This window comes from Myotis myotis, unplaced genomic scaffold (assembly GCF_014108235.1).
Source record: "Myotis myotis isolate mMyoMyo1 unplaced genomic scaffold, mMyoMyo1.p scaffold_m19_p_3, whole genome shotgun sequence".
NCBI classification, from domain to species: Eukaryota; Metazoa; Chordata; class Mammalia; order Chiroptera; family Vespertilionidae; genus Myotis; species Myotis myotis.
In genome coordinates, this window is record NW_023416335.1 from 115,933,461 (window position 1) to 115,952,828 (window position 19,368).

The 19,368-nt window shown below is 39.5% G+C and overlaps 1 protein-coding gene across 6 annotated transcripts in view; it reads left to right on the forward strand.

The window, feature by feature from the left end:
* USP12 (ubiquitin specific peptidase 12) overlaps positions 1-15,829 on the forward strand; it is a 121,970-nt gene extending 106,141 nt beyond the window's left edge. For 5 of the 6 annotated variants that reach the window (XM_036301801.1, XM_036301800.1, XM_036301803.1 and 2 more), the window contains 3 exons: positions 5,848-6,045; positions 11,739-11,817; positions 12,672-15,829. In XM_036301801.1, the coding sequence (XP_036157694.1) occupies positions 5,848-6,045; positions 11,739-11,817; positions 12,672-12,773 (379 nt within the window). In that variant the 3' untranslated portion in view covers positions 12,774-15,829. The remainder of the gene's footprint in view (positions 1-5,847; positions 6,046-11,738; positions 11,818-12,671) is intronic. The other variant, XR_004966407.1, reaches the window with a different exon arrangement.
* Positions 15,830-19,368: the final 3,539 nt, after the last annotated feature.

Below are 19,368 nucleotides of genomic sequence, written 5' to 3' on the forward strand. Positions count from 1 at the left end.
ATTTAGCTCTTCTGGAGAATTCTCTTGTTCTTTTGTTTGTGGTTGTTTGTTTTGATTTGTTTTGTTTTGGGTTTTTTCTTTTGGTCTCCATTTTGGCTGCCTGTTTGGATTTGTGACTATGTATTAGGTAGATCTGCTATGCCTTACAATCTCTAGTGCAGTGTCAAATGCTGTTTCTGACTTATTAGGTCAGGCAAAGACTTAAAACCTCCAGAGACCACCTTTGCTTGCAGACTGATTGTATTGTCTTGAGTAGCCTAACGCAATTGTACATAGGTAGGGCAAGAGGTTTTCTACAGGGTGGGACAATTGCTTCTGCCTGGAAGCTAGTTGTTATTCTCAGGCTCTTAATGGGCCTCAGAAACTCCACAGGGTCAGAGAAGGGGTTTTCCATTAGGGTGGGGCAACTGCCTTTCCCCTAGGCAAAAACCACCTGGATAGCAAAGGTCTGCCTGAGAAAGATACCCTCTACAGCATAAGTGAATGATTTAGCATAGGGAACCAGGATGTCTGCCTTCTGAACTCTAACACCAGAGCCCCCAACTTTGGCTTCTGCTCACACAGCTTCAGTCCACTCTGCTCTCCCTCCTCTGGAGCCCAAGTTGAGTGGCTGCACACAAAATTCTGTGTGCTGGCCCTTTAAGGGGGTACCTTCATTTCCAGCCACCTCTTCCTGGCAGACAGCATCCCTGCTGCTTTTCATAGCCTAATATTATGTGGGCACCTCTTTCAGGTCTGGTGCTCTCTGTTGGGGGGCCTAGCTTGGGGTTTAGAGTTGTCAATGGCAACCTCCCACAGCTGAGATCTCTCTCCAGAACTTCAGCTGCTATCTGTGGGATCCTGGCCAGCCCTTAGGCCTCTCTGCCCTTCCTTCAGTCTCTAGGTCTCCATTTTCCATCCTTGGTTATCAGGGTTCTCTCCAGCAAATCTTCAGTTGGTTATTCAGGGTGGAATTTTTGTATTTTACCTGTAATTTCAGTTTGGTCCTGGGAGTGTGTCAGTGTAGCATCCACTTACTCTGCTGCCATTTTAAATCTCGCCCCCTGTTTTTCATGATAACTCCAGAAGTGAATATTTCTCAGAAGTCTTCTATTTGTGATATATTTAATTCCTAGCAATGGGATTAAGACAAATGCCCTAAAGTCTTTTAATTCATAGTGGTAGATTACTTTCCAGGAATGATAAACTGTTTACATTTGTTTTTTCTAATGTTTTTCAAAGGCCAGATTAGTAGAATAGTAAATATTTTCAGAATAATAACCTGCCCACCACATTTAAGATATGTAGAATGCAGATTTAGTATAATTTTGTAAAGTGATTTTTTTAATTTCATTAGAAATCATGGCTTAGTAAATTTCATTTTTAATCATTAAAAGTGAGGCAGGACGTTGGGGCGAGATGTTTTGCTTCACTGCACTTATATAGAATTTAGTTCTGCAATGTTTGTCAAATATCTATCATGTGCCGGACATGTTGCTAAATAGAGGAGAAATAAAATGAAAGAAATTGTTTCAACCTGCCAACAGTTCAGACACTAGAAGAATAATCTAAATACTTTATAGTGTAATAAACTATCTATATATATAAAAGCCTAAGTGACCGTTACTACCGGTCAACCCAGTGACTGGTCGCTATGACGCACACTGACCACCAGGGGGCAGACACTCAACACAGGAGCTGCCCCCTAGTGGTCAGTGCACTCCCATAGCCAACCTCCCATGGCCAGCTGGCCGGGTGGTCAGTGCGTTCCCACAACCAACTCCTTGCAGTCTCTCCTCCCGGCTGACAGCCCAGATCGGCCCCAATTGCTGGCCAGGCCGAAGGACTCCATCCGTGTCCTTAGTTGTATGACTTCCATTCAACCAACAAGTTTCAGGTGGTTCTGAATGATAGTTGTTCTATAGCAGTGGTTCTCAATCTTGGCTGCACATTAGAATCATCTGGGAATCCTTTTAAAATTCTTTATGCACTGGGCCTTTAGTACATACTGGTATATAAAGTGAATCTGTAAAGTGTTGGTGGAAGATTGAAGAGAGCACTTATTTGTGCCAGTGGGTGTAACTTTTGAGATGAGCCTTTGAAAGGGTGGACTGTTGTTAGGTGAAGTGGGATTTCAAAGGTAACCCAGGGCATAATAAAAAGATTATTTAGAATGTGAAGGATAACCTATGTTTCCCAATTAAAAACAATTTCTAAAGTTTCCTGATTATTCTCTTTCTCGGATACATGTAGCCTTATTCTTAATATGGAGTGATTTCTTCTTTCTTGCAAACACCTTTAATAGAATGATCTTTAATGCTTTTCTCATTGTCTCCTATTCAAAATCTGTTAGTTTTTTAAATCATTTTTTATTTTTCAATTACAGTTGACATACAATATTATATTAGTTTCAGTTGTACAACCAAGTGATTAGACATGTAATTTAATAAATGATCATCCTGATAAATCTTGTGCCCATCTGGTACCATACATAGTTATTAGAATATTATTGAATATATTACCTATGCTGTACTTTACATCTCCTATTTACATGACTATTCTGTAACTACCAATTTATACTTAATCCCTTCACCTTTTTCACCCATTCCCTCAATCCTCTCCCATTTGGCAATGGTCAAGTGGTTCTTTGTATCTATTAGTCTGTTTCTGTTCTGTTTGTTAATTTATTTTGTTTTATAGCTTCCATTGTTGATAAATATGTGTTCGTTGCCATTTTATTATTCATATTTTTATCTTTTCCTTCTTTTTAAAGAAGACCCTATCACATTTCATGTAATACTGGTTTGGTGGTAACAATCTCCTTTAGCTTTTTTTGTTTGGGAAGCTCTTTATATATCCCTTGATTCTAAATGATAGCTTTGCTAAGTAGACTAATTTTGGTTATAGTTCCTTGCTTTTTGTCACTTTGAATATTTCTTACCAACTCCATCTGGCCTGCAAAGTTTCTGTTGAGAAATCAACTGATGGTCTTATGGGAGCTCCCTTGTAGGTAACTAACTGCTTTTCTCTTGCTGCTTTTAAGACTCTTAGTCTTTAACCCTTGGGATTTTAATTATTATGTGTTTTGGTGTGGGCCTCTTGGGTTCATTTTATTTGGGACTGTCTATCTTTATGTTTTCAAAAAGGTTTTCAATTCCTTGCTCTGTCTTTTCCCCTCATGGCACCCCCATGATGCAAAAGTTGGTACTCTTGATGCACTTTACACTATCCTCATTTTTTGGATTATTTTTGCTGTTCTGATTGGGTGTTTTTTCCTTTCTTATTTTCCAATTACTGATTTGATTCTCGGCTTCATCAACACTACTGTTGATTCCCTCTAAATTATTCTTCATTTCTGTTAGTGTATCCTTCATTCTAACTGGCTCTTTTTTATGGTTTCCATGTTCTTTTTTATGCTGTTGAAGTTCTCACTAACTTCATTGAGCATTTTTATAACCTGTGCTTTAAATTCTGCATCTAGTAGATTGCTTGCCTCTATTTTGTATAGTTCTTTTTCTGGGTTTTTGTTCTCTTCTTTCATTTGGGACATATTTCTTTGTCTCTTCATTTTGGCAGCCCCCCCTTTGTTTGTGTATATGTATTAGGTAGAGCTGCTGTCTCCTGTGCTTGGTAGAGTGGCCTAATATAGTAGGTATCCTTTAGGGTTCAGTGGCACAGCCTCTCAGTTTACCTGAGCTGGGCACTCCAGGTGTGCCCCACCACCACCACTATGTGGGCTCTGTGTACAGCTTCCTATTGTAGTTGAGCCTTAATTGCTTTTGGCACTTAAGTGGGAGGGATTTACCCCTAGGCTGATCAGCTACAAGGACTGCCTATGACCACTGTGTAGGGACCACCTCATGGAGCAAGACTTACTTCAGCAGGGCCCTGGTGCCCACTGAGTTCTCATCTTCAGTGTGTCACTTGTGAAGGTTGTTGGGTTTTGCTTTGATGTGGTCTGAAGTTGTCCACTGGGTGCACTTACTCTGGGGCTTCCTGGAGCTGCAGACCAAGGTCAGCTACCACTTTTGTTCTGCCTGGGGCCACCCGGCATGAGCTACAAAGCAATCTGCAGATGGCTGCTACTTGTGCTGGGCTTGGAGGTGCCCAGGAGACGCCAAATTGGGAACCAAGTCTGGTTGCTGCTAGTGTCAAACCTGGGGGCATTTAGCAAGAGGTATAGGTACATGGTGGCCAGATGCTGCTTATTTGAGAGGTTTTAGAAAAGTCAGAAGCATGAGCCAAGACAGGCCATTCATATGGAAGTAGAATGGAAGTCTTGGGTGGGTCTGCAAGTTGGGTGGGGTCTCAGGGAATCACCAGAGCAGGGTGAAGAGTATGAGCTAGGTTGATGGAGTCTCAGATGTGGAGCCCATCTTTCAGCACAGAAAAGGAACAATGGCCTTTGCCAGCATTTCTGTCTGGGAGAAAGCTGCCTCTACCCCCCAGCTCTTGCTTTGATGCCTAACAATTCAATTCCTCCCCATATATCCCTGGTGCCTTTTGAGCTGCTGCCCCAGTGCTGGAGCTCAGATGGAGTAAGTCTGTGAGCAGTCCCTTTAAGAGGAACTGTCTGGGATTTCAGCAGCCCTCGGTCTCACTCAGCCACAATTCCTGCTGGTTTTTACAGCCAAAGTTATGGGGACTTCGCTTCCTAGCACTGGAAGCCTAGGCTAGGAGGTCTGTTGGGGACCGGGGACCTCTCACTCTTCATGGGGGACCTCTGTAGTCGAGATATCCCTCCTGATTTTTATCCACCATACATGGGTGTAGGACCAGCCCGTTTTGTGTCTCCACCCCTTTTGCCAGTCTTGATGTAGCTTCTTTATATCAGTGGTTGGCAAACTGTGGCTCAGCAAACCGTGGCTCGCGAGCAACATGCGGCTCTTTGGCCCCTTGAGTTTGGCTCTTCCACAAAATACCGGCTCTTCCACAAAATACCGACTTCTGCGCATGAGCCACGAAGTTTCAATTGCACTGTACGTGCGCGCCCATACGTGGTATTTTGTGGAAGAGCCACACTCAAGGGCCAAAGAGCCGCATGTGGCTCGCGAACCGCGGTTTGCCAACCACAGCTTTATATCCTTAGTTGTATGACTTCCATTCAACCAACAAGTTTCAGGTGGTTCTGAATGATAGTTGTTCTATAGCAGTGGTTCTCAACCTTGGCTGCACATTAGAATCACCTGGGAATCTTTTTAAATCCTGATTTCTGGGCCTCATCCTCTGGAAATTCTACCCAGAAATCAGGATTTTTTTTTTCTGGAGGTGGACCAGAAATCAGGATTTTAAAAAGATTCCTAGGTGATTCTAATGTGCAGCCAAGGGTTGAGAACCACTGTTCTATAGTTTAGTGGTAATTTTGACATAGTTGTGGGAGGGTGTGATTACCACATTTACCTACTCCGCCATCTTGACCAGAAACTCTCAATCTGTTATTAATTATATAGATTGATTAAACCAATGATTTTAGTCTCCACTCACATCCAGAAGAATTGATGGCTTTAAAGAACTGGTTTTCTCTCCACTAGTCATAGGTACCATGTGCATTTAGCCTTATCATATTTCAGAAATAGATTTCTTAACAAAGACCATAGCCATTCCATGTGCTTTGAAGCCATGTTGAGTGCTCAGTCAATTTATGTGGTTTGGTGATGATGGATAGGATGGGCTGGAGTTGGTTTAAGATGTTCAGAATATTGCTTTCTCAATATAAAAATAATTGCTAGAAATATTCAAAGTGGGCAGTGCTGGGCTATTAAAACTGACCATTAACCGTTTGCTAATTGAATCATAAAATTTGCTCATTCTTTTAAGGATATAGTGTCCATCTTTTATGAAATTTTGTTTTCATGTTTATTTTAATAGGATGAAAGTTAAAAAGCTGCCCATGATTCTAGCTCTACACCTGAAGAGATTTAAATATATGGATCAACTTCATCGATACACAAAACTTTCTTACCGGGTAGTTTTTCCTTTAGAACTTCGTCTCTTTAACACTTCAGGCGATGCAACCAATCCTGACAGAATGTATGACCTTGTTGCTGTTGTGGTTCACTGTGGAAGGTAATTGCAGTTGTGGGGCCTGGCAGTGGGAGGATGGGTCGGTGAACAGTGAGAATTCAGGGTATTCTTGAGGGATTCCAGGGTAAACCTTTCAGAGGTTCTCATCCAGATACATTTTATCATTTCCTCCTTAAAACTTTTATAAATGAAAATATTTATAAATATCTATAGTACATTATCTGTATGCTTTGTTTTGTGGTCACCACCCAAAGTCATGTCTCCCTCTGTCTCTATAAATTTGATTCCCTTTGCCCTCTTTATTCCCCTCCACCTTCTTCCCTCTCTGGATTTGAATTTTTTTCTTATCTAATCTAATAAAAGAGAAACATGCAAATTGACCACACCTCTGCTATGCCCCAAGTCACACCCACCAGCCAGTCAGAGTGACTATATGCAAATTAACCCAACCAAGATGGCAGCCGGCAGCTACAGAGCTGGAGCAAGCAGGAGGCTTTGTTGCCCCGGCGATGGAGAAAGCCAAGCTTCCCGCCTGCCCTGGCTGGCTGTGGCCTCCGCTCAAAGCAACAAAGTTTCAGCTATAGAAGATAAATAAATCCCAGATACCTGCTTCCAGCCAACCTCCACTGGGAGCTTGGGTGGCTGGGGACTGTGGCCAACCTGCAAACAACCATTAGCCCCTCACCGAGGCTGGCCAGGCACCCCAGCAGGACCCCCCACCCTGAAGGAGCTGTGGCCAGCCTGCAAACAGCCATCAGCCCCTCACCCAGGCTGGTCAGGCACCCCAGGGGGTACCTCCACCCTGAAGGGGCTGTGGCCAGCCTGCAAACAGCCCCTCACCCAGGCTGGCCAGGCACCCCAGTGGGGACCCCCACCCTGAAGGTGCTGTGGCCAGCCTGAAAACAGCCCTCAGTCCCTCACCCAGGCTGGCCAGGCACCCCAGTGGGGACCCCCACCCTGAAGGGGCTGTGGCCAGCCTGCAAACAGCCATCAGCCACTCACCCAGGTTGGCCAGGCACTCCAGTGGGGACCCCCACCCTGAAGGGGGTGTGGCCAGTCTGAAAACGGCCCTTAACCCCTCACCCAGGCTGGCCAGGCACCCCAGCAGGACCCCCATCCTGATCCGGGACACCCTTCAGGGCAAACCAGCCGGCCTCCACCCATGCACCAGGCCTCTATCCTATATAATAAAAAGGTAATATGAAACTTGACCCTAATAGCAGAACGACTGAGAATGACTGGTCACTATGACACACACTGACCACCGGGGGGAGATACTCAATGCAGGAGTTGCCCCCTGGTGGTCAGTGTGCTCCCACAGGGGGAGCTCTGCTCAGCCACAAGCCAGGCTGATGGCTGCCAGTACAGCGGTGGTGGTGGGAGCCTCTCCCACCTCCGCAGCAGTGCTAAGGATGTCCAATTGCAGCTTAGGCCTGCTCCCCGCTGGCAAGTGGACATCCCCCGAAGGCTCCCGTGCTGCCAGAGGGATGTTTGACTACCGGCTTAGGCCCAATTCCCCCCGGGAGCGGGCCTAAGCCAGCAGGTGGGCATCCCCCGAGGAGTCCCAGACTGCGAGAGGGCACAGGCCGGGCTGAGGAACCCCCCCGAGTGCACAAATTTTTGTACACCGGGCCTCTAGTTTATAATAATAAAAGCATAATATGCTAATTAGACTGGACAGCCGAATGTCCTTCCAGACTACCTTCCAGACAAAGCCGGGGTTGTTAGGGCCAAGGCAAGCCACTGCAGCTGTGAGGGCTGAGCCCTTTGCACAAATTCCGTGCATCGGGCCTCTAGTTATTTAAATATTACTCTAAAAACATTAAGGCCTATTTTATTTTCCATTTATTTATTTTTAAATGATGGTGCCTAAATAGATTTGCAAAATAAATTGTTTCTTAGATTCATTGGATATGGTCATTGTATTAATGGTCATGAAAACCATTTAAAATGGCTTTGGAAATAATCTGGGAAGATAAGTTTTCTGCTTTTTACCTCAGTGTGTTTATTTCCCATTAGCCAATTTAGTGTGATTTCTCACTTTGTATCTTAATTTGTAAAATAGGTAAAAAAATTCTTAAACTATAAGAGCATCATGTGATTGAATTTATACTTGAAACATACAGTCTTCATTGACTGTTGAGAATTTCCTGTAGTAATTATAAAATAAGACACTCATCTTTTTCTCCCAGGTTTGGGGAAAATTATACTAATAGTATGTTTTATCCAACTAAGAAAGCCCCTGCCTCCCCAGCTTTAGCTGTCCCCTTCCCACTCTCTGCTCAGAATATATAATGACAGCTGGAAGTCAGCTCTGTCATAACAGTCTTCAACCACCATTACCTTCATTAGCCTGTCTCCCTGTATTGTATACTTTGCTATCATCTTTCCATTTTTGGAGCATTCCATTTCTAAAGTAAGAGTGATGACATCTGAATGGAGGAAAACAATAAGAAATAAAGAACCTGTAGTTATTCAGTCCAGAGGCTTTAGAGGCAAAGAAACCTTGGTCTCAGTTCTCCTTTTGCCATTTCTGGTCCTTGTGACCATACAGAACTTCCCAAATGTCCGTTTTCTCTTCTATAAAAGGTAAATAATATCAACTGTCTTACTGCATTATCAGGATTCAAAGGGAAATGTAAATAACTTAGCTTCTGCTACTGTTTTAACAACAACAATAATAATATTAGCTTTTCACACCGTAACTGTACCATTTGATATTTTTTTATATTCAGTGACAGTTTTACCCCATTTAAATTCTGCTCCATCTTATGGAATTGCTCTACTGGCAAGATCTTGAACTCTGAGGTTCCTTATCACAGCCCTGGGCTCCCTCCCCTCACTGTTGTCTTTTAAAATTTAATCCACCCTTTTCCCCTTACAGCCTCTTATCTCTTGATCTTTCTTTTTAACCCTTTCCTTGGCCACATCTGCTTCTCCTCCCAGCCTTACCACCAGTCAGTTATCCTTTATAATAAAAGCGTAGTATGCAAATTGTCCCCTCGACCAGGAATTCATCTGGGAGTTCAACCAGGGGGCTGGGCCGGTCAGGGGAAAGGAGGAAGTACCCGGCCGGCAGCTGCTAGGGACCTCACCGGTGCACAAATTTTGTGTACTGGGTCTTTAGTTAAAGCATAGTGTCGCAAAAACTGTGACATTCTCCTGCTGCCTGTTCATGTCTCCAAACTTAGCTGTCAGAATGCTGTAAAGTTGAGAGATGCTCATTGACTCCTCATGGGCCGGTTGACTGCAGTGGGGCTCATTCCTGCTTGAGTTCCTCACAGAAGCTATTTCACACCCCTCCCCATATTAGTCTCTTATTCTTCCTTTTCTTTCACTGTGGTCTCCTCATGCCTTCTTCCTGTCCCCTGCTCTGCCTGTTAAACCTCTGTGTGTCTTCCTCGGTGCTCTTCTCTACAGCCTCAGTCTCCGTTTGGTGCTGAGCCTCTGTGTTCTGTAACTACTAGGTGTGTGTTGCTGGTCATGACTTACTGCTTTGTAGTGTGTTATGTTTATCCACTTATACATCTGTTTTTCCTTATGAGAATGGGCACTATTTATTTATTCATTTACTTACTTATTTATGTATGTAATCCTCACTAGAGGATATTTTTTCTATTGATTTTTTTTTTCTTAAGAGAGAGCAGAGGAGAAGCAGGGGGGTGGGGGGGAGGGGGAGAGACATCGATATGAGAGAGACACATCGATTGGTTGCCTTCCACACATGCCCCAACCCGGCCCAGAATGGAGCTCACAACTGAGGCACATGCCCTTGACCAGGAATTGAATGCACGGCCCTACAGTCCGCGGGCCAACACTCTAACCACTGAGAAACTGGCTAGGGCAAGAATACGCATTTTTAAAAATGGGAAATAATTCGTTCATTAAACAAAACATTAAACATGTTTTTAAGTTTTTTCTTTTTTATTTATGATACTTATCTGTAGATACATTTCATTTCAGTATAAAGGGTTTGCCTTTGTCTGCAACCTTTGATTATTGGGGGATCTCATTTTCAGCATGTCTGTGCCAGCCAGTTTGCTCGCTCTCTATCCCTAATGCCTGGTATATCATAGGTTTCCAACAAATATTTGCTGATCTTTCAGCCCATCTCAAACCCCAACTCCTTTGTGTAACTAACCTTTCTTGATTCCTCAGCCCATTCCCTTCCTCTCTCACTGGATGAGGTTTTATTTCACTGTCCCTGTGGCTCTGCTTTTATATCTTCTTCTGTATATGCCTCTGGAGTAGTTTCCTAGTGAACTGGCAATGTCTTCAGGGCAGGACATTGTTGCTGTCTTTAACCCCCACAGAAATAGCATAGTCATTGGTACATATCAGGCATCTGTGCATATTGAACTGAACATGTTTTATGTTCAAAATGTAAATCACTGATTAACCACTTCCTTAGGCATCAATTTCTTACCCTCAGTCCTTCATCTTATTAGTTTCTGTAATTAACTTTTGCCTACCATTCTTCAAACTAGCTCTTAGCCAAAGGAAAAAGCTGTCTAACCTTTTCAGTCTGAAACCTACCTGTCCTCAGTCCACCTACGCCTTCCTTCTCAGGCTCTGTTGCTCAACCTTTCTGTGATTTTTTTATTTTTATTTTCACCCCCTTGAAATGTTTTTACCCCCCATTTCTTACTTCTCACTATAAAATGACTTTTTAGATGAATCCTATAGAAATGGAGAAATTAGACTTATTTTAGCATTAGAGGCATTAAAAAAATAAAACCACACCCGTTTTGAGGTGTTTTCCTCTGCAGTGAAAAAGCCCTCTTGTTTGTGCCATTTTGTCACCTAAGATAATCATCTCATCTGTATGACTAAGGATCCAACACATGGGAAATGTAGTAGGTCACTTATTCTAATGTCTGAGCTTGCTGCTTTTTAAAAATAGTATTCATCATAAAGAATAATTTGTATTGAAAATTATTTCAAATGCTATATCAGTTATAGATTTATAATTTAATAAAATTATACATTTTTATAATGAGTTATATTTAAACTAAGAGGTTAAAATCTTCAGCATATAAAGCAAAGAAATTTCTTTTAAAAGAAATCTCCTTTATTTTTACATATATCTAGATTTCTATACTCCAGATTTGTTTAAAATGAGACACAAAGGCAATTATAATAATTATAACTTAAAAATAGCACTAATGATACTGATCATTGGGCAAATGTCATTTGTTTTTAAAGAAGTTTATGAAGTTTGAGCTTGATTGCAGAACCATGAGTTTGATATATCTTTTTGCCTTTTCAGTCATCATGAATAGGATCTAGAGAAAAACTGTTGCCACGGGAGTAAGACTTAGAAATAATTCTACATGCATTGTTTTGTAGTTTAACTCAGTATGTATTGCATGTAACTCCCCCTTTCTCCCACTAAAAATACTAGAAAATTTTATTTAAATCTTTCATAGAAGCAAATTTGAAAAAAATATTTTTAGAAATAATTACAACTGTTACAAAGATAATAAAGAATTTTAATAACATAGCTTTATATAAATGGAATACTGGTTGTACCTCTCAAAGTAGAGTACTAATCATTTGATTTTAAAATTGAATGCCAGTTCAAATCAATATAGCTTGATTTGGTGGAGGGATAGATAGGTAAGGAGTAGTTTTTTCAGTTTTGGGTTTTCTACTCTATAGAAAATGAAATTCAAGGAATAGAAGAGTAATAATAAACATTTTATAAAGTTAATTTTTCTTTCTCTTTGTTTCAGTGGTCCTAATAGAGGCCATTACATCGCAATAGTTAAGAGTCATGACTTTTGGTTGTTGTTTGATGACGATATTGTAGAAGTAAGTAATTTTTTAATTTTTTATTTTTCTCCAAAGTGTTATGTGTTTTACTCTTCACTTTTTTCTCCCAGCTTCTCATTCATATATGACAGGTTGAGTATTAGACAAATATCTAGGTCTTCAGATTGTAATCTAATTTCTGCTTTGTACTCCCTAACATCCAGTCCCAATGCTTGAATTATTGGCTAACCTTTATGGTGTTTAGAATATGACAAGGGATAGCTTTCAATGACCGAACTAGTTTTAAAAAAAACTTTCATTTAAAGAAGAAATGTATCTTGCCGGCTGGTGTTGCTCAGTGGTTGAGCAACGACCCATGGACAAGGAGGTCATGGTTTGATTCCTGGTTCGGGTACATGCCTGGGTTTCAGGGAGTGTGCAGGGGGCAGTCAGTTGCTCATTCTCATCATTGATGTTTCTCTCTCCCTCTCTAAAATCAATAAAAACATATTTTTTAAAAAGAACTGTATTAAACTATAATATACCTATAGCAAAGCGCACAAATCTTAAGCAACAACTATTAGTTGTTTCATATAGTTCAGGCCCATATCTACAAAAGAATTGATGGATTAAAGGGTAGTTGAATGTTCAGCTTTAGAAGATGATGCTAAACATTTTTCCAATACATCTGTACAATTTTATATTTCCCCCAGCTATGTATGAGAGTTGTAGTTGCTCCATATTTTCACCAACACTTGATATTATCAGTCTTTTAAATTTACGCTGTTCTGGTTGTGCAGAGCTATTTTACAAATGAGAAAATGAAAGGTATGTTTCAAAGAAATGTGAAAGGTTTTACTCGATTAAAGCAGTTCAAGGAGCTTAAGTACTAATGTTTACATTTTGCCTCACAGAAAATAGATGCACAAGCTATTGAAGAATTCTACGGGTTGACATCAGATATCTCAAAGAACTCTGAGTCTGGTTACATCCTTTTCTATCAGTCTCGAGACTGAGGGGAACCGCGATGAAGAGACTTCTGCCTCATTTCTTCTTTGGTTATTATGGAAAGGATCAAGCACTAATTTTTCAAGAAAAGAGAAATGCAGGAAGCTCAGGGGGCAGTGGCACACTTTGCACACAATAAAGCAAAGACTATGGATTAACAAGCTCTTCCTATTATGGTAGTTGATTTATTTGCTCAGGTATCATGCTGTCTGTGCAGTTCCATTCTACAAGGAAGTGACATCAGAGATAGCAGCTCCTCCTGTAAAGCAGCCTTCTGGTAATTGACACACACACGTTCTCTTTATTAATTGCATCAGTAATGATTTTAACTCCTTGGGGGTGCAGTAGAAAGAATAGGAATCTGTGCCAGGTTATGTAGATAATTTAAGGAGATGATAGAGAACATACTGTTTAAATTTGCCTGTGTTGAATGTGTACAGAAAGGATACTTGGTGGTCTTTTCAACCGTAAACCAGAAATACTTTTGGGCCCAACACTTGCAGTTGCCTTCCTGATATAAAAAACTAACAGGTTTTAGAATCCAGTGTCAGGAAGACAAATATGTTTTGCTTCTCTAAAGAAGCTTTTAATAATATACAGTATATGTATATGTAGGGAACAATTGGTCAAAAGTGGCTTTTTGTTTCCCCAAGGGGAAAGACTGGCTTTGTAATATAATTTTTTTCCTTATTTATTTTACTTAAAACTGCTAGAGTCTAAGTATTGTATGAAGTGCCCATGATTCTGTCAGTAAATTTGAGCATATTTTTAATTTTTATTAGCTTTTGTCAGTTTAACTTGTCCTTTTGCTTGTTTCTGTTTTTAAGGTGAATTTTAAACTCTATTTAAATCAGTAAGATACCGTAAGAAAAATTGCAATGAGATGAGGTAAATATTCTTTTTCAGGAGGAACTGATATCTCTGGCTAAATGTTTTCCTTTTGTTATAGTTTATAAGTCAGTTATTTTATTCAGCTTTAATTTCAGTAAAATAAGAAACTATAAAAAATTCCCTATAGTTGTTGGGATGATAAAAGACATTCTGGTGCAGTGATGGTATACCAGTCGTTAGAATTCTTAAATATTCTAATGTTTCCAATTAAGGCCGTGTTTGGAAGATTCATGTCATAGCAGTTATATTATTTTCCAGAGTCATTCTTTACCTTGGAAAGAAGGAATCGTTCATCATAACCCCAGTAGCTAGCGGAAAAAACCTTTGAAAATTAACTTTTAATTAAGTAGACCAGGAATACACAAACATGTCCTTTTCTCCATCCACCTTTACAGATCTTACTGGGAGAGTGTTTGGAAATTAACTTTGTTAAGACTCCCTTCTGTTAGGAGTTTTAAGAAGTAATGTATGTAATTAAAATAAGTAAATTTTTGCAATTGACACTTTTTCATGCATCAGTAAGTTCTCTGACAATGGCCAAATGTCATTTGTGGAAAGTATTTGAATATATATTCAAAATAATAGCAATCAAGTCTTGGATATTATTTATCAGAGTCTTTTCAGGCAGTAATTTTTTTAATTGCTGTAATTTTCTAAACTTATTTTATTAATACTATTGAATACGAAAAACAAAAAAGAATCCTTTTGTCTGCTGCTATTATTAACATTTATTATCTGTATCTTTTAGCTCAGGAAATGACTTCACCTATTCATTCCATGAACATATCTTTAACAGGGTCACTTAGTTAATTGGGTTGTTTAACAGATGTGCTGGGAGAAAATTATGAGGTATTTTGATAAATTACTTTTTAAGGTATAGTTTCTGAAGCCTTATCTTGGCTGGAATTGTTCTGTACAAATCATATAGCCTGGCTGATTTACCAGCATTGCACAGAGAATCACAACCGAGAATGTAGAGAAGGCCATAGCAGTGGAACTGGATACATTTTTTATTTTGAGGGCTTAAACCAAATTGTCTTGGATTTTAAAGTGGTGTTTCTGTGGTTTTCAGCACAGAGAAGGTGAGTAAAGTGAAGCTGAGTCAGTTTTTATGTGAGTCAGGCCACGGCATGTATAAGAAAGATAGATGAAGTCATTTGCATAAAGGTACAGCGTTGAAATACTTTGTTTGTTTTCACATTGTGCATTTTAAAAACAGTAAAAGCCAAGGTTAAATTTCATATTAAAGCAAATGATAGCATTCTTGTTGAGTTCCATGGTAGTCACACACTGTTCACATCTATACTGCATTTAATAGTACTGGTATGATTTGTCAGGGTAGGGACTGTGGGATGATGGTTCTCAATTTACTTTTTACTCTTAGTGCAGCTGCATCTAAGTAGAATGTTTGCAAGCTTATCAGAAACTCAACATACTTTAAAAACATATAGGGTTAGGGTTGGGGGGGAAATGCAGATATAGTAAGAAAAGTGACCCATATAGACGGCATTGTGAGGTTGTCTGTTGGTTGACTGTGGTTGAAATGAAGGGTAGGCTTCAGTTGTAAATGATGGCTGATTGCTGTCTATGTACATGATTGTTGGGAATGGCTGTTCTGTTCCATATTTTGTATATTGGAATAAAACTTCTATAAATTATCATAGCTAAAAGTAAATATTCTAAATTAAGTCTCACTTCGAAGTCATATGGCTTCTGTCTTGGCAACTTTATCTTTAGAAGATTACTTAAGACAGGAGCCATGAGACTTCCAGAAGGAAAAGAAAATGTGTAATATATGGATCTTGTTGTCTCTAACCATCAGTATAGGGTTTTTCTTTCCTTGATGGCAGTAGAAAGATCTCATTTTCATAACATACTTCTCTTGATACTTTCTTTAAAGATACTTTTCGTTAAAGATTCTCTCATGAGGTATTTAACTGGGAGCTGGGAGGCTAAGGCGCTCAGGTCCTGGCTCTTCAGTGAATTTAACTGTGTGACCTTGGGCAAGTCACTTAACCTCTGTGCTTCAGTCTCCCTATCTTGTAAAATGGGAGTAATACCTACCTCACAGGGTTGTTGTGGGGATTAATTAGATAAAATGTCTGTAAAGCATCTAAGGTTCTTGAAGAAGGCGCTATACAAAATAATATCTATTAAAGTTGTTTTATTTGTGCTTGTGGGTTTTAAGTGTGTGTTTTTTTCCTTTTTGCCTGAAGTGTACTTGCAAATTAGAAGTACACACTTCGGAAATGGTCTTACTGCTTTTGCTCAAAAGTTACTACTTTAGTTAACCAAAGAGAATTTCCCAGAACAGCATTCCATATTGCATTTTTCTTTATGGAGTAGCATTGTCTTTCCAAAAAGCCCAAGTTTAAACATTTAAATTTAGAATCATAGAATCTTACAGCAAAGTACCTTCAAAGTCACTGTTCCTAGCACTCCTCTTCCCTTTCAGTGTAGTAATTGCTCCTGTAAAATCTGTGCTTTAGTACTTGAAGCCTGTTCCATTGTTGAGTAACTTGAATAGTTGTTTATGTCTCCATTATATGTAATCCATCCTTCATCATTCTTGGAAACCCACCTCTAGAAGCACTTTTGTTTATCCATATGTCTGAAAAAGTGTTCTTAGAATAAACACAATAATAGGTGTACTAGACTGTCACTGGGGATCTAAGATTGCATTTTCTTTTCTCAGCATTTATATCACACCCTTCAAGTTTGAGTTAATGAAATTCTCTATATTCAAGTTTTCATGAACTGTTGAAAAGCCAAGGCTCCCCCTCCCTTTTTTAAAATTCCCTTGTTACCTGGTACCTGTGCATGTATTTTAAAGCTTTTCCACTTCTTTTCACTTATTTATTTTCTATGATAACCTACTACCTTTTGTTTAATCTTCAGAGCTGCTAAAGTAACAAACCATCATTGTCAAGTTGATAGTGCGATAGGCCCTGTGCTGGGCATTTTACTTGTTTTAAATGTTAATCTTGACAACAACCTCTATGAGGTAGTGATATCCTCATTTTACAAAAGGGGAAACTAAAGCTCTTCAGAGGTTAAGTATTTTTCCCAAAGTCACTCAGCTGGAAAGTAGCAGATCCAGGTTTCAGATAAGTATGACCTCACTGCCAAGTTCTTAACTATGGCTGGCATTATCAAACGATTTTATTTGTGGGAAATACACATAACATAAAATTTACCATTCTAACCATTTTAAGTGTACCATTAAGTGACATTAAGTACAGTCACAATGTGCAACCATCACCACTATTTCCAGAATTTTTTATCTTTTCAAACAGAAATTGTGTACCCATTAAACATTAATGCCCCCCACTCCCCAACTTCTAGTTAACCCTTTCCTACTTTCTGTCTTTATGAATTTAACTGCTCTAGGTAACTCATATAAATAGAATCATACAATATTTGTTCTTTTGTGTCCAGCTTATTTCACTTAGCATATTTTCAAGGTATATTCATGTCAGAACTTCCTTACTTTTTAAGACAGAATAATATTCCATTGTGCGTATACACCACACTTTGTTTATCCATTCATCTCTTCATGGACATTTGGGTTGTATTCATCTTTGGCTATTGTGAATAATGCTGTTATGAACATTGTTGTACAAGTATCTGAGTCCCCAATTTCAGTTCTTTTGGGTATATACTAGGAATTGCTAGATCGCATGTAACCCTGTTTAATTTTTTTCAGGAACTGCCATATTGTTTTACAAAAGCTACACCATTTTACATGCCCATTAATAATGCAGTAGGTTCCAGTTCCTGCATATCCCTGCCAACATTTGTTGTTTTCTGCTTTTACTGCTGTTTTGTTGGGGGGGGGGGGGGGTGTGCAGGGTTGGTAGTGGCCATCCCAACTGGTGTGAGGCCATGTCTCATGGTTTTAATTTGCATTTCCTTGATTATTAGTGATGTCAAGCATCTTTTCATGTGCTTATTGGCCATTTATACTAGTATATCTTCTTTGGAAAAATGTCTCTTAAGTCCTTTGTCCATTTCTTTAAATTGAGCTGTTTATTTGTTGTTGAGATATAGGTGTTCTTTGTACATCCTTAATATTAATCCTGTTTCAAATACCAGGTGTACCAGTTAATGCGGATTTTTTCCAATAGATGGAGTTACACATATGTGATATATATGCAATTTGATATGCATGCTATTGTGTTGTATTGACAGCAAGCTTCAAAACTTCATATGTCAAATTTTCTGAAGATGTTAACATCGTAGATATTTTTACACTTAAAAATGTTGAATTTTGTGCCAAAAATAGAGCATTTGCAGGAAGTTTTAATTCATTATTTTGAAGAAAAGTGCTGCTTAAAGTTACATGCTTCAAGAAGCTTATGGTGAACATGCTCCATCTCAAGATACTTGTGAATGCTGGTTTAAATGATTTAAAAGTGATGATTTCGATGTGATAGACAAAGATTGTCCAGGTCAACCGAAAAAGTTTGAAGACCAACAATTATACAAGCATTATTAGATGAAGATGCGTGTCATACTCAAAAACAACTTGCAGAAAGATTAAACGTTGCTCAGCAAACAATTTCCGATCGTTTACAAGCAATGGGGAAGATTTTAAAAGAAGGAAAATGGGTGCCACATCAACTTAACAAAAGACAAATGGAAAACAAAAAACAACAGTAAAATGTTGCTTCAGCGGCACAAAAGAAAGTCTTTTTTGTATCAAATTGTGACTGGCGATGAAAAGTGGATTTATTTTGAGAATGCCGAATGCACAAAATCATGGATTGATCCAGGTCAAACATCAACTGCAAGGCCAGATGGCTTCAGAAAGAAGCCAGTGCTCTGCGTTTGGTGGGATTAGGAAGGTGTGGTGTATTATGAGCTTCTAAAACCAGGTGAAACATTAATACTGATCGATACCAACAACAAATAATCAACTTGAACCACGCTTTGATCGTATAATGGCCAGAATGTTCCAGAAGACATGGCAAAGTAATTATGTTTCATGATACACCATCACACCCTTCAAAACCAGTAAAAGACACATTAAAAGATCTTGCCTGGGAAGTATTATCCCACCCACTGTATTCACCAGACCTTGCTACTTCACATTATCACTTGTTTCTGATTGATGGCACACGCACTTTCTGAGCACGAAGAAGTGAAAAATTGGGTCTCCGAATGGTTTGCCTTAAAACAAGAAAAGTTCTATTGGGACGGTACCCACCAATTACCTGAAAGAAGGGGGAAATGTGTAACTAGCGATGGACATTACTTTGAATAAAGCACTTTTGATGTTTCTCTTGAAATTATCATGTTTTTTTTTTATTACAAAATCCGCATTATTCACCAGTACACCTGGTACATCACCACTTGTAAAACTATTCTTACTCCGTTGAGTATTCTTGGCATCCTTGTCAAAAATCAATTGACCATATATGTGATGGTTTACTTTTGGGCTCTATTCTATTCCATTGGTCAATATGCCTGTCCTTATGCCAGTATCACACTGTTGTTGTTGTTGTTGTTGTGTGTGTGTGTGTGTGTGTGTGTTTTAATCCTCACCTGAGGACCTGCTTAGAGGCGGGGAGGGACAACAATGTGAGAAACTTTGATTGGTTGCCTTCTACAGGGGATTGGACCTTCAACCTTTCAATGCACAGGACTACACTCAACCAACTGAGCCACTCTGGCCGGCCCACAGTTTTTATTACCGTGCCTTTTTAGTAA